Source organism: Propithecus coquereli, unplaced genomic scaffold, assembly GCF_000956105.1.
Source record: "Propithecus coquereli isolate 6110/MARCELLA unplaced genomic scaffold, Pcoq_1.0 Scaffold84, whole genome shotgun sequence".
Classification (NCBI taxonomy): domain Eukaryota; kingdom Metazoa; phylum Chordata; class Mammalia; order Primates; family Indriidae; genus Propithecus; species Propithecus coquereli.
In genome coordinates this window covers 5,727,152-5,742,187 of record NW_012154618.1, presented here as the reverse complement: position 1 = coordinate 5,742,187, position 15,036 = coordinate 5,727,152, and the positions used below count along the sequence as shown (strand labels likewise).

The 15,036-nt window shown below is 36.5% G+C and overlaps 1 protein-coding gene across 2 annotated transcripts; it reads right to left on the bottom strand.

Moving 5' to 3' along the window:
- Nucleotides 1-334: 334 nt before the first annotated feature.
- Nucleotides 335-11,593, bottom strand: SMNDC1 (survival motor neuron domain containing 1). 2 transcript variants are annotated; one of them, XM_012663910.1, is made up of 6 exons: nt 11,376-11,593; nt 10,107-10,226; nt 5,243-5,385; nt 4,465-4,626; nt 2,551-2,704; nt 335-1,582 (listed from the first exon to the last, which is right to left on the bottom strand). In XM_012663910.1, exons 2-6 carry the CDS (start codon nt 10,224-10,226, stop codon nt 1,445-1,447), a joined length of 717 nt encoding a protein of 238 aa, XP_012519364.1. In that variant the 5' UTR covers nt 11,376-11,593; the 3' UTR covers nt 335-1,444. The 2 variants fall into 2 exon arrangements, with proteins under 2 accessions (XP_012519364.1, XP_012519365.1); XM_012663911.1 differs by lacking the exons at nt 10,107-10,226; nt 11,376-11,593 and adding an exon at nt 7,156-7,210 and having other exon boundaries at nt 1,198-1,582.
- Nucleotides 11,594-15,036: the final 3,443 nt, after the last annotated feature.

Sequence of the window (15,036 nt, the reverse complement as noted above, 5' to 3'; positions counted from 1 at the left end):
AGAAGGGAGAGATGAAGAATTCTACTATTCATCACTATCCTCCTAAGTTTCAATTCATCAAAAAATTAAAATTCATGAAATAAAAACTCATTTTCCCCTTCCACCAAAAATTTACAAATACCCCTATACATAGCACAAGCCCTTAAAGTAAGACTGGCTTGTACTTTAGGATCCAACTTTTTATCTAATGGAAGGAATACTTAAGGATTTACTGAAATCTTTATCACATACTGAATATTCTCTTCCACGGCAATGCTGTGTGCAAGTACTTCACAGGCTTAATCACTACACCAACGCTGGCAGCTAAAGACATCATCCTTTTGTTAACACACCCTGGAGATTTTAAAAACACTTTATTTAATAAAAGTTAAACATACAAAACTGAAATTAACATACATCCTAAAAATCTTCTTCCATTAATAGGAAGACCCTTTTCTATGCATGTATTTGGCTTAAACTCAACTGACAGTAACTGTGATGTTCACTTACACCAACAAATGCTGACTTGATCTAGTTAAAAATTATAAACTCAGCTACATGAACATAATATACAGGAAAATTATGGTCAGATTAATGCACAAGAAATACAAGAAATTTTAATGATGAAACATTCAGTACTCTTGTTCATTAATTTAGCCTTGTTTTTTGTTTTTTTTTTTACAAAAATAGTATCTACACTGTATACAGGGCTATACATCAGCTTTTTGTCTTCCCATATAAACATTACACATCCAAAACATGGTACCACAACTAAGTGAAAAATCAACACAGGAAAAAAGCAAACATACAGAAAACAAAAATACCTTAGAAAAGGTAGTTCATCCTAAACATGGTTTCTTACATAAAACTAAAACTTGAATAAAAATAAAAGTTGGATCAACTTTAGTGATGGCATAATAGGCCTAGGAAACAAAGTATTGAAGGAAAAACCTCAAAACAAACTTTGCCATTTACAAATTAACCTATATTTAGGCTGAACTGGACAAAAGCTAGGTTTTAAAGTTGAAGATTAAAAAAACGGTAAAGATCTCTTTAGCGGGTTGTTGTTTTGCCTTGATGTTTCAATGAATTGCTAGAATATGAATCAAGTTCAAAGCATCTGAAAATTCCAAGTTATGACTTACAAAAAAGTATATACCATAGATTAAGTGGGGGCCTGATAATAGGAAGATCAACAATTCATCCAAGTGCTGTACTAAGCAGCATCTAGAAAAGTCGCTTTATTCAACAAAGTTTGAGGGAACTGTGGTAGTAGTAATGAAAAAAGTTAAATGAATAGCAGTTATCAAATTCAATTTCTTCAAGTTTCATTCTATTGAAGTCAAACAGTGACAACAATGGTATCTTCCTTACTCATCTAACAAATAATTTACCTTTAGAAAAATATAAGGATAAAAAGGTAAATGTAAAGCCCTGCAGAGATGAAATCCAACAGTTTTTCTGATTATTGAGGCATCAAATGCCTAACATTGTATTTAGAAGTATCTTGATATTGCGTCATAGGTTTATCAGCAATTCCACAAGTTCCTACTCCAACTTTGCCCGTTACACTCTCAGGTGAAGCAAAAATACTCCTCTTTACCTACGGGAAAGAAAACAGAAACCATTCCTGATTAGTTCTGGAAAAAGTCAAAAGTTTCAAATTTTATGTTAAAGTATGTTCTGGTTTCAATATTTTACAAAAGAAAAGCACACTGCCTTTGTTTGTTTAGTGTCAAAATGGTTACTGAAATGGTCTCATGCTGGAAGCCAATTACTCCAACTTACAAGTTGTGGAAAATACCACTACACGCTATTAACCCTCATAACACTTGCCTTCAGGTGTCTTAAAAATTTTAGTTTTGCAAACTCTAATCCTAATTTTAGCTATGAGCTATCCATTTTAGCATGACTAAAACTCTGGCTATATTGATGTTTACTGTGGGGCCTGTTATGATGCCTAAATTGTCCCTTGGCCCTTGTTAGGCACAAAATACACATCTTTATGAAAAGAAGTGCTACTTTCCAGAAGTCACGTCCACCACTGGAGGAGCTATCTTGACACCAATGAAAACTAAGGAAGATATGGCTGAAAGCCAAGTTATCCTTATTCTGAACTTCCTATATGAATGCTATGGTTATTTTCTACCCACCTCCTCCCACACACACTTAGAAAGATAAATGTATCAAGGGAACTTGAATGCTCTTTTAAATAACATCTACCAGTGATGCCCAGCATAAAAGCATGTTAATAAAGCAGGTAGAGTTCAGCAGACTGCCTGTAAGTGGTAAGGTAGCAAATAATTTTTCAAATTTTAGTTTGTAGAAGGAAAAGAGCATAGACTTTTTGTAATTCCTGATATAAACTCGATTCATATTTTTTAATGCAGAGACAGTGGCTAACAGAGGTTATTTTCCAATAAGCCAAACTGAGGACTGACGATTCTGAATTTAAGATCTGGTTAAGCATGTACTTCTAAAAATCTATGTACCTCTCTTTTCATACTAAAGTTATTTTAATGACAGTCGCACTTTTCAAATTTACAAAGCATGATTAAAAGATTTACCAACCTGGCCTTTTTTGTTTTTAGAATAGGCTCTGTTGTTGAACTGTTGCCATTTCACCTTCTGGTCCTCTCTTTCCTGCTCAAGTTCTTTTATTCTCTGTGCTTTTTTCAAAGCCTTCTTCTTTTTATATTCACGCTGCTGGGCCATCATTTCTTTTCTGCGTGGAAAAAACAGAGCTAAATGTCAACTGTTAAGACTTAAAAGATGACTTCTTTGTAGACATTAGCAGTGCAAAGGAAAAAAAAAACAAAAAAACTCCCAATAAACATACATTCCTCTCCATGAATAAAAAGCACTAACTCATTAAAATCAATGCCAATCACCTAGCACTACTAAGAAATGGTTTTTTTGGAAATATGTAGCATCATTGGAAGCTTTTAAACATAACTATAATCTATTACACATATAAACCAAATATTTCAAAGTGAACTTTTATTTGACTTTTATATAGCTTTTGCCAGTTGTGTTTTAGGAATAAACTGAATTTCAATATTGATGGATGTCTAAACCTTTATCAATTTCCAAATAGATATAGTTAGCAAGTACAGCATTTGGAAAAAAATGTATGAAGAGATTCAATGTAGATAAAACTATTTCACCTAGAGCAATACAGCAGCAAAAAAGGAAATTACTGCTAACAGTTCTTATAAAAACAAAAAAACCAAGTGTTTCCAAAAAATTCTAAGTAAAACTCTCAATAATTTCTGCTCAGTTAACACTAACTTCTAACCAAATGAAGGGTGAAGAAAGACATCTTTAAGAAAAGCAAAATCCAGACTCCCAGTACCATATCACCACCATGAAGCTAAGCATGGCTTTTTACACAGAAGTCAAAGACTAAAAATACTGTTAATTTGGCCTGTTAAAAACCATTCAAAACCATACACTCCATTCCCACTTCCTGGGTTCAGGCTGCCATCATCTTATACTTGGATCATAGCAGTTAGCTGCCTTCTCTTTTGCTTTCATTCATTCTAAAGCTCAAATCTGATCACATCATATCCCTTCAACTTAAAATGTTATCAGTGGTTTATCAGCTCTTTATAGTCTGGACTCCACCTCTCTATCCTCTTCTCAAACCACCCACCTTCCAAGCCCCAAGTTTTTACCACAGGGATTTCTGTTACTTTTATGCCTCCCCTTTTTAAAAAGTAAACATTTATTAAACCTTTACTACATGTCAAGAACTCTGTTATGCGCTTTATTAATGTTATCACTTTAATCCTCACAGCCTAGTTAATGTACATAACTATTGCCTCTTATTCTACAGATGAGGAAACAGACGTGAAGCGCCTTGTCCAAGGTCATAGGCTTTTTAATAACAGAGATAGGATGCAAACCCAGATATATATACTCAATGTCACACGGCCTTCTAATTTTTTTTTAAACCCTGGCTAACTCCTATTCTTTTCAAATCTCAGTTTAGATGTCATTTTCTCAAAGAAACCTACCCTGATAATGAAAGTATAGTTTTGGTACCTCCTCTTTGTTCCCTTGAAGTACCTACTGTATCCCCTTCATAACTTTTATACTTATCATTAAAGCACTTGTTTAATTATGCCTTTTCTGCCCTAGATGTTTAATGAACTTAACTGGGACAAGGCCCAAGTTGGTCGTCTTCACTGTGGTGTAAGCCCTAGCATCTGCTTTATAAAAATATATTGGGAAAATGTTTTTAGTACAGAGTATCCTCTCAATATTTACTGAAAGCCCAAGAGTGAACCAAAATGTCTTCACTTTAGCTAGGCATACACATATAATGTTAACCCTATTATCAGTAATCTTCAAAACAATGGTAATCAGTACTGTAACTTTCTTACCTCAATGTAGCCTACTGAGATTCTCTCTGCAGACTATCTCAAGTACCTGAATGGGGACGATCACACCTAAAATACTAATAAAGTCTCAGTTACTTACTTTGACATGGGTTTGTTGCCACTATCCTCTTTTGCCTTCCTTCCTTCTTCTACAGGCTTGAGGTTCAACAGTGGAGTCACTTCAGCATTGCCATAACCAGCAAAGGTGATTGCAGCGGTGCCATTTTCTTCATCTATCTCCTCAATCTCCGCTTCATAACACCTGTAAAGATATCATGGCTGTAAGCAGGTGAGTAAAGGTTTAGTACTCAGCCTACAAGACTTATATTGTAATGATATAATCATTACATGTGTCTAAAATGAAACTTCTATAATCAAATGGCCTTTTTGGCAAAGATAATACAAAAGAGTGGTTGAAGTTAGCCATCTGCTAACGAAAAGGAAGTCCTAATCAAAATATTATTGGAAAGTCTCTTACAAATATATCTGCTCAATGTTCTTTAATCTCTTGGAAAAAGGTTATTTCTTATGAGAATGATTTCAGTGTATGCAAGTCACAGAAGTCTGAGATAACCAACCATTCACTCAATTTTCAATTTGAAAAGAATTTAGATTATTTTAGAAATAACCATTCATTTTCCTCTGCTTTCATTTTTCTTTTCTCTAGTATCCAAGCCATTGTTCTCCCCCCAAACTTAATCTAAAGTCAAAACTATATTGTATTAATGGCAACCATCCAAGAATCAAACTGGCTCTATAAATCATATTGCCTATGTAGAAAGATTAAAACAGAGTAGTTCAAACTGAATAAAAACCTCTTACCATTGTATTTTATTATTTCATGTTATAGTTAGAGTTTTTTTTTTTTCTACACTTACTGTCCATCTTCACTCCAGATTGCCATACACTTGTCTCCTACTTTCCATGAATGAGTGGGCTGAGTAGAAGCAAAACTGTCTGAACTTGCAAGAGTTTCAGAAGGTTGAGTTGACAGAAGGTCTTTGGTTAGTTCTATGACTTCCTAAAAATAAAAAAACAAAAACCATAACATTATTTTTATAATTCACATTGTGAACTACTTTGTTATTGATGACAACAGCTCTTACACTGTATAGCACTTAAGTACTCTACATATATTTATTTGCTGTTCATAATACTGTTAACAGAGTACTGTGATTATCCCCGTGTAGAAACTGAGATACAACCTTTTATACTAGTGAGTTGGAGAGCTGTGATTTAAGCCCATATAGTTGCCTTTCAACTTAACCACAAATACTAATGGAAACAGAGTAGACTTGAGCTTAAACACCATGTATTATTTCTAAGTAACTATTTTAGCTGACTAGATCTCTTTAAAGATAAGAAATAAAGTCAAGTATGAGGGACTAAACTAGATTTGGGGATCACTTTTATTCTTATCATTGTCATATATATTTTACGCAACCGTACTGTTTTATAGGAAATTACCTGGCAGTAGTATTAACTGCCTAGCCACCCCCTAATCTTCAAAACACTTGAAGTAGCCCTATTAGTAATAAAAATGTTCCTACTTATACATATTTCTACTAAAATACTATAGGCATATATAAAAGAAATCAGTAGTTATCCATTTCTTATAAAACTCACCCCATCTGGGTAAGCAAATTAACAGGTTAGATTTAAAATATTCCATACCTTAAGCACATTAGGCTTCATTTAAAAGGAAAAAAACAAAATAAAAACACAGATAGGCAATGCCTCTCTGTGTGGCAGACATTTTTTGCAATTCAGGCTTATATTTATTGGCTTCATTCAAAGATGGTTGATATAGAGATGGTTTAAAAATTTGAGAAATAGTACACATTGATAGATTCTGCTACCTATCTGCTGTATTTTTTACTCTAATGAAGATCCATGTTATATTTCATCTTATCTGATTTAAGATCTTGCATACCTATTCCCCCACTGTTGCATTTAAAACACCATACTGTGTATTTAGGGAGAAAAATTAGCAAAGTTAAACTGTGTACTGAGATTTTGTTCCCACTGAAGTTTTCTAATAGTAGTTCTGATTCAGTAGCCAGTAAATATTACCTCTCTCCTAAAGATTCTAAATCTTCCCAGCTATTTCTGAAAAAGTCTTTAAAAAAAAAAAGGAATATAAGCTCTTAGAGAAAGGTCAGTTCTACAAGACTCAGATTTGAGTTAAAAATTCAGTAGAAATAACATCTCTAAGTTTTATTAGTTGCCAAGTAGCCACTTAAATACTTTTTAGATAGTCCTTTGCAAATAAAACTAAGAACCTTCCAAATAAATACAGAGAAGAAGAGTAAATTATCCAGTCTTGTTTTCAGTTAATCACTTTTAGGGCCAGGAACATAATCAAGTAAGCTTGACTCAAGAACGCACACAATCCCTATCATTAAATACTTCCACATCTTCCTAGGGACCACTTAACTATTATATTAAAGCACAAACATGAATTCTGCATTTGTAGGTCTCAAATTCAGAACTCTATTTTTTTCAGGACAGAACATTTTCCCATTGTATTTTCGTAAGGAAATACATTTCCATCAAAGAAAAGGGTCCTGAAAAGCTGTGCATATTATAAAGAATTTTCAGAGCCGTGTTGAAATGACCCTTTAAAAAAGTCCAGAGCATTTACTCCTAGTGTCCTTTAACTTTGCTATAGTTTTACATCCACCTCCAAACTATGAAGAACCTTTTATTTTTTTTTTCTTCACATGTGCACATGGACCAAAGTATTAGAAAAACTATTTTATGTATGAGGGGGTTTCTTGAAGGTACATACCATTAATTACTTTTCCTCCCTCAAGTCTGAGTTCTGAAACTGCTCCTTCATCGACAGATGGGCAGCAGTTACAGTAATCGGCAATTCCAGGAAGCATCAGGTGTTGTGATCTACATATCAGCAGGTCAAAGGGGGTGCACTCAAGCACTCTGCTTACTGAAGGAAGGCGTTTCGGGGATGCAGAGAGCCACTGTAATATATGAGACAAGTGACTTGACCCCTGCCTCCTTTAGAACCAGTTTATTCAGCAAAACAGCCTAATAAATTTACTATTTCTGTGATCATCATAGACTACCCTGGGAGCTAGTTAGCTAGCTAGCCTGGATTTTACTATACCCACTTTTTAAGTGAAGAAAGGCAGGACTTCAGTAGATTAATTTGCTGCCTGCTGAGTAACTTTAGTCTATATTAAAAACAGTACATAAAAGAAATAAACATGGAAACCTTACTGGCAAAATGAAGTCATTGAAAAAATACAGAAAGAGCATTTTGTCATAAATCAAATGGCAAACAAATTAATAACCAGGATAAGGATATAATTCCAAAAGAGGAACACAAGGAATTAGAAACCATATGATAGTTCGAAAATATGAAAATGAGAAAGCCACAAACTCAATCAGGCTGAACAGACTTCTCACCAAACATGACAGACAGAATTAAAAACCAGTGGCATGAGATACTTCCCAGAAAGCAGAGAAGAAAAAAGGAGGGAGGGAAAAACTCACAGCAAAATAGAAGCTGTAACTGTAGCCTCAATGGAGACAATTACTAAGTGGAAGCCTGTAGCCAAATACTTGTCAGAATTTTACTTAATCTTAAAAGATGCCTTCCATCTTTGAGTAGTTTTCAGTTCAAAAGGGACCTAGCCTAGTAACCAAAATTAAACTTTTTTTCTCATGATAGAATAAGAGGGAAAGAAACTGTGATGAAAACTAGTTAGGAAAGGCATTGTTGTTATTACTACCAGAGGTATTAGAACTTAACTTTCTAAATCTTTGGCATCTAACATGGCTGTCACATGTAGTTATTTAATCCAATTAAATAAAAAACTCAGCTCCTCAGTAACCTGACCTGTATTTCAAGCGTTGAATAGCCACATGTGGCTAGTGGCTATGGTACTGAACAGCAGACACAGAACATTTCTAACATCACAGAAAGTTCTATCGGATAGTGCTGTTCTAAATGGTTTACACATAAATGATTCCCAGGTCATTATTAACTGAGCCCTAGGTAAGCCTTTTAGGTGCTTACTATAATGTCCACCACATGGTTTCTCCATGCGGTATAGATCATGTCACAGTAAAGCAGTTCTACCCAGACTCTAATGACAAATTTATTCTAGAAATATTAAAAAGACCTGATGATGATATTTCAAACTCCACTCTCAACTCCCCCTCTACCAGTTCCACATATACTGCCCAGGAAGCAATATACAGAATACTGGCACACAATGTTTTCTTTTCTTCAAAGAAAAAAAGGACTGCTTTTAGGTTGGTAAAAGTAGACTGGAGATCTCTCATTGGGGCAAACAGAAAGTTAGTACTTTAGAGTATAAGCACACAAGAGGTCAGTTTGCCTCTATCGCCTCATCTTCAATGTATACTCACAACATGTAAGCAAATCAAATGAATGGGCAGATAGCAAACCATTGGGTTATTTTTACTGAAGGGTCTGTGAGAGAAATTGCCCCCAAACACCTTTTTCTCATTGACTGAGGCACCCTAAAATCCACAGACCCAGCTTCTATACATTGAAGAGAGTGTCCTGTTCATATTGAAATTATCCCAGATAGTTTCCATTTTTAAAACTATACTATTATCCTAAATTTAGAATTTGAAAATATTCAAACTCATCTTAATTATGCCCACATAAGCAGTTTCAGAATCCCAAATCTGGATCCCATTTCAGGTAAGTTCCATTTGTCTGCAGTTCTAATATCCTAAAATATTAATAGTTTTAATGGACAACAGGATGATAAAGGGAGGGAAAGGATTATTTAGATAGAACACAGATTTGAACTTACACTGAATCAGTAAAGAGATCATCAAAATACCCTTAAAACTTTAAAAAAAAATCAGGTTCAGAAGTCAAAGGACGTTCTTAAGATGAAAAGTCCCATGTATTAATATTTACAAATTATATATGCTATTTTTCTTAATAAACCTAGTGTCCTAAGAAACAACAGATATTTACTATCTCTGTGTCTTGAAATCCCAGTGCAGGTTTAAAAAAAAAAAAAGTTTCATACCTATTTAACTCTTCCATGACAGACAAATTAAGATCTCCTTTTCACCACATCAATTCAACAATTGTCAACGATTACACTGTAAAACCTAACCTTAACTTCAAACATCTATGCAGAGAACATGTACCTCTTGAAGTACTTTTATGATGTGGTTTTTTTTTTTGTTTGTTTTTTAACTTGGCCCTCTCATTTGCTGAAATATATGTTTTCAATATAAGGTGTAAGGCACAACTTTGGGGGAAAAAAGCCACATTTTCATTTTCAAAGAATCTTGTGGCATTAAAAAGCATCTTAATATGGTTATATTTTTCTTTTTTAATCTTAGTTGTAATATCTTTTGAACTAAATTTCCCTTGCCAGATCTTACAAAATAAAAGCACTTTTCATTGTAGAGTTGTATGTACCTCTTCTCCTTGAGAATTTGAGACTTCCAAAACCGACTCTTATCTTTAAAATTATAGAAGCACCCAAAATTTATATAAAGAATAATGTGTCACTCATTTTGATATATACAGAGGAAGCAACCCTCCTTCTACAAGCCACAGTGCCTATGTGCATATACATATAACACTAAAACACACACAGATGCGTGCACACACACACAGGAGGGGTACCCTCTCCAAATGGTGCTTTGGGTGCCTATGGATTCTAAGCAATAAATCATTTGAAAAACACAGAAAAACTACAATTGTCCACCTACACTTACTTGTAAATCTTTCTTCAATTTTAGCAAATCTTCATTTTCTCCATTTCCAGATAATGCAGCTTCAACTTGCTGGAGTTGAGCTTTGTAGCTTGCCAGCTGCTTTGCTAAATCTTCTGACATCTGGGGAAAATAAAAAGGGTAAGACCATGAAAAGACCAAAAATCAAACCATAAAAACTAATTTCCCTATCTGCCTGAATTAACCAGTTTTTGCTTCCAACCCCTTACTAACATTACAGTTTAATTACCCAGTACCCTTACTCTTAGTTCAGACTTGAGCTAAACCACAAACTTCAAGACGATAGAATGATTCTGAGGATTATAAACATGTGAGATAAATTCCATATAAAGAGAAAAGCAGAAAAAGAGATAAGAGGCAAAGGGAAACTTCTAATTTTCTTTAAACTCCTATTATAGGGAAGGCACTGTTTGGCTCAATAATCAAGGCTGTTATATCTTCTTTTCAAAAAGCACTGGTCTGTTGTAAGAGTTGAATCTTTTTGGGAAAAAAAAAATCTTATTTTTAAGCACTTGTTTCCAAAGCCAAACAAGAATTATTTTTAATTAACTACATAAATAACCCTCTCTACTTGAACTATTCAATTAAGAATGCATTTAGTTCTTCTCGAGAACAAAAATTTTTCACCCAGTCGCCTAAATAATTGTCGATGCATTTTTCTTCAGTAAAAGAGAACAGCGCAAATACACTCCGATTTAAGTAAGGAACATGCCTTTTGCCAAAACCAGCTCATTTTCTGAAAATAAGTTACGAACTCTTTTTTGATGACTTATAAGCAAACATACAAGATTTCCGAGGATCCTTATCTTTCTTAAAATTTCCGTTCAACAAAAGCCTGGAATCTGGAAAGGTCTCAAAGGGTTAAAGCAAGCCAACCTGCCTCCTTCCAGTTCCCCAACACCTCAAAGCCCGCCACTACTTGCACAATTATTTCAGACCTCTAAATTCAAACATCAGTTTCCAGGGAAACTGCCGGAGCTCCCACAACCCTCAAGCAAGCTCTTCCCCGAACCGCCGCGGGCATCCCAACCCCACCCGACGGATTCCCCTGGTTGGCCTCGTTCACCACCATGGCACTGGGTGCCCCTCAAGGCTAACTCTGGGTAGGCGAGGAGACAGTGGCTCCTAACTCTATTGCCGACGCCCAGACTTCTCCGACGAGGCTGGCCAGTCGGCCACGGGCCTCTGCTTTAATTCGGGAGAGACCGAGGCCCAACTAGGCCTTACTCTCTCCCGCACGGGGTCTGTTACCTTGTGTGGGGTTGGGGGCAGGGCGGCGGGAAAGGGTCAGGGCAAATTAGCCCAGGGGTGGTGGTGGTAGCAGCAACAGCAGCAGTAAAAAAAATCCTTCGCGACAAGGCGACTCTGTCTGAAAATAAAAAACTCGGTCGGCGGTGAGGGGGAGGGGAAGAAAGCCGGGCGCTGGAAGGAGGAAAAGACAGAGGTGGGTGAAGTCTCGCGAGAGATACAAATACTCGCGAGATGTCACTAGATTCACGTGATTCGTCGCGCCCTCTAAGCCGTCCACCTAACTCACGTTAGGGACGCGGAGAGGGCGGGTGTAGTCGCGGGGAAGTGGCGTAGTCGGGCTGCGGCGTGCGCGGAACATAGGTTCGTCTTACCTCGGTTCCGGCTTGCATCGGGGAGCTGTTTCTTTTGGGCCGGGTACTTTTGGGTCCTTCCTGAGGTTTCCAGACGAGTAGTCGCTTGTGCCACCTTAGGCGAGCGCTGCTGGGAGGTGGGAAGAATGGGGTTTAATGCAGCCTTTATACTGGTGGTTCGTTCTCAAAGTGTGGTCCCTGAATCCTCAGCATCACCTACCTGGGAATTTATTGGAAATGCAGTTCTCAAGCCCTGTCCCAGACCTTCTAAATCCAGAAACTCCGCGGGTGGGCTTGGTAATCTGTTTCCACAAGCTTTCCAGATGATAACGTTGTCCGCTCAAGTTTGAGAACTGCTGCTTTATATATTAATTAAAAACTTTAGTAGCGGCCGGGCGTGGTGGCTCACGCCTGTAATCCTAGCGCTCTGGGAGGCCGAGGCAGGTGGGATCGCTCAAGGTCAGGAGTTCGAGACCAAACCTGAGCAAGAGCGAGACCCCATCTCTACTAAGAAATTATCTGGACAACTAAAAATATATATATATAGAAAAAATTAGCCGGGCATGGTGGAGCATGCCTGTAGTCCCAGCTACTCGGGAGGCTGAGGCAGAAGGATCGCTTGAGCCCAGGAGTTTGAGGTTGCTGTGAGCTAGGCTGAAGCCATGGCACTCTAGCCCAGGGAACGGAGTGAGACTCTGTCTCAAAAAAAAACAAAAAACAAACTTTAGTAGCAACAGGAAGCTAATTAACTTGTAGCAGAAAGGAGAGGAGGTTGATTTATTTAAAACTATTTTGTTAAAACTTACTTGATTTTAATTAAGTTAATTAGTCTACTCTCACCTGATAGGGAACAATCTCCAAGTTAGTCTTAAATGATTAGCAGAGTAGTATGAATACTTCTATTTATGTTGAAGTATTACACACATAAAATGTGTGTAATAATATATGCGAGTTCTGGACAGATACACAAACCTGTCTAGAGGTTTGAAGTGGAAGCCAAATGTTTTCATTGATTACCCTTTTTACGATTTACCCTTCCCTTTTTTTTACTATAATTTTATTACAATTTTTAAAAAATTTTGCATGTCATATGTTGTTACGAAAAATAAAATCCTAAGATACCAAGAGGCTATATAAAATGCCAGGAAGGAACCTTCCCAGGGTGATTGAGGGTTTGTTGCCGGACCCGTAAGAAGGCCCTCTTCTCAGATGGGTTCTTTTGAGCTGTGCCAACATCTTGCTTTATTTCTTTCTTTTCTTTTGAAGGAGCCTTCCCTTTTATTCTGTACATACACACACACACATCGCCCTCATGGTGAGTCAGATAACCCATAGAGGTGGAAACTAGGTCAGGTTTGTGAGTGCGATTGGGATGGCAGTCAACTTGCAAAGATTGAAAATGCTGCAGGGGCAGCAGTATGTAGCCGGAGTTGAGGGAAGACAAACCGGAAAGAATGTACTTTTCCTTAAATAGAGACTTGTTTAAAATAAAATGTAGTTTTTGATAACTGCTTTTATTCTGATTGTGTATTTTAAGAACTGATACCAGGAGGATCTTCCTTGAATATAAAGTAAACTTCACGGTTGTGTAAAAATCTCAAATGAGAACTATTCCTAAACCCCATAGATCAGAAAATAGGGAAATATTTATTATAAGTTCTAGTATTGATTTCTATACCAACTTGATAGTTCTCTTTTCAGGTTTTTAATCTCTCTCTGTGCAACATTGATTTATAAAGAAAAGCTATATTGAATTTTAATTCTCACAAAGAGATAACAGTTGTATGTGCCAGATACCATTCTGAGCACTTTACACATATTCATCTAATTTTCACAATGATTTTATGTGGCATTAAAGACAAAACTGAAACACTTATAAGCTTTGATTAAGAGTGATACTTCATGGCTGGGCACGGTGGCTCACGCCTGTAATCCTAGCACTCTGGGAAGCCGAGGCGGGTGGATCGTTTGAGCTCAGGAGTTCAAGACCAGCCTGAGCAAGAGCGAGGCTGTATTTGTAAAAAATACAAAGAAATTCACTGGACAACTAAAAATATATACAGAAAAAATTAGCCAGGCATGGTGGCACATGCCTGTAGTCCCAGCTACTCGGGAGGCTGAGGCAGGAGGATGGCTTGAGCCCAGGAGTTTGAGGTTGCTGTGAGCTAGGCTGACGCCACAGCACTCTAGCCTGGGCAACAGAGCGAGACTCTGTCTCAAAAAAAAAAAAAAAGATACTTCATATAGGCTTTCTGACTTACCACCTCGTTTGAAGTGTCAAAAATCCACTTTCAGTGTCTCATTTTTCTTGAAACATTTGCATCCAAACTTAATCATGTTTATTCTCCAAAAAAAGCAGTGTCTAAAACGTGTAGTTCTTTAAACTGGTATTATTTATTTAAACCCAATAAGTGAATAAAATTTAAAGACTCCAAATTGTCACCAGAATATACAGCTATTTCCTTTCAGTACGAAAGAAAACTAAAGTATAGCTCCTGCCTTTGGAAATGTGTTAACCTGCTGCAGAGCACAAGAGTATGCAATAAAACTAATACACGTTGGTCAAATGGGAGACTGAATTATTTAGATTAGCTTTTCTTGTATCCTTTCCTGATTATAAATAGCCCCAGATTTGCCCACATTTTTTTTCTATCTCAACAAATGCCTAAGGTGATGAATTAGAGATGTGTGTGTAGTCATAATAATTGTTGACTTTCTTTAGTCACACTAGGTGCGTGGAGATTTGCTACAAAGCAAGCTACTTGCTTTCTTTGTTCTTATTGAGAGATTTATCTCAATGCACTAGATACAGTGCATTGAATACATATGTCCTAGGATGATGCTTAGTTGATGGAAAAACAGCCTTAAATGCACGTTGGTCAGTGCAGAGGCTCAGATGTTCATCATTCATAGCTATCCTGAATTGTTTACTTAAATTCGTATTACCTTGCTAAGTCTTAGGATGTGCATTTTTAGCTATTTTGTGTTTTACATGTCCCACTAAAGAACAGAAACTATATCACTAAACAATAGAAAACATGCCACTAAAAGCAGAAAAACAAGAATTCCTTCAGTTTGAAAAAGATTATAATCTAAGGCTTAACAAGCAAGAATCAGAAATGATAGCGCTTTAGAGGTATTCAGAAGTGCTTAATAGTACTCTAACCATACATTCTTAGTGGTATATATTCTGGGAGAAAAAAGAACCCAAACAAGCAAACAAAAACCCTCAAATGTCGCAAATTTATTGCTAGTACCGCTATTGGTAATGTAATTTTTGGACTCTCTGGTATACTATAGATTAAAAAAAA

Coding starts and splice junctions, on each gene's coding strand:
- SMNDC1 (XM_012663910.1), bottom strand. CDS start 10,226: ATGTCAGAAGATTTAGCAAAGCAGCTGGCAAGCTACAAAGCTCAACTC. Junction 5,386..10,106: donor AATTGAAGAAAGATTTACAA/GTAAGTGTAGGT, acceptor TTTTATTTTTAG/GAAGTCATAGAACTAACCAA. Junction 1,583..2,550: donor CTAAAAACAAAAAAGGCCAG/GTTGGTAAATCT, acceptor TCTTTCCCGTAG/GTAAAGAGGAGTATTTTTGC.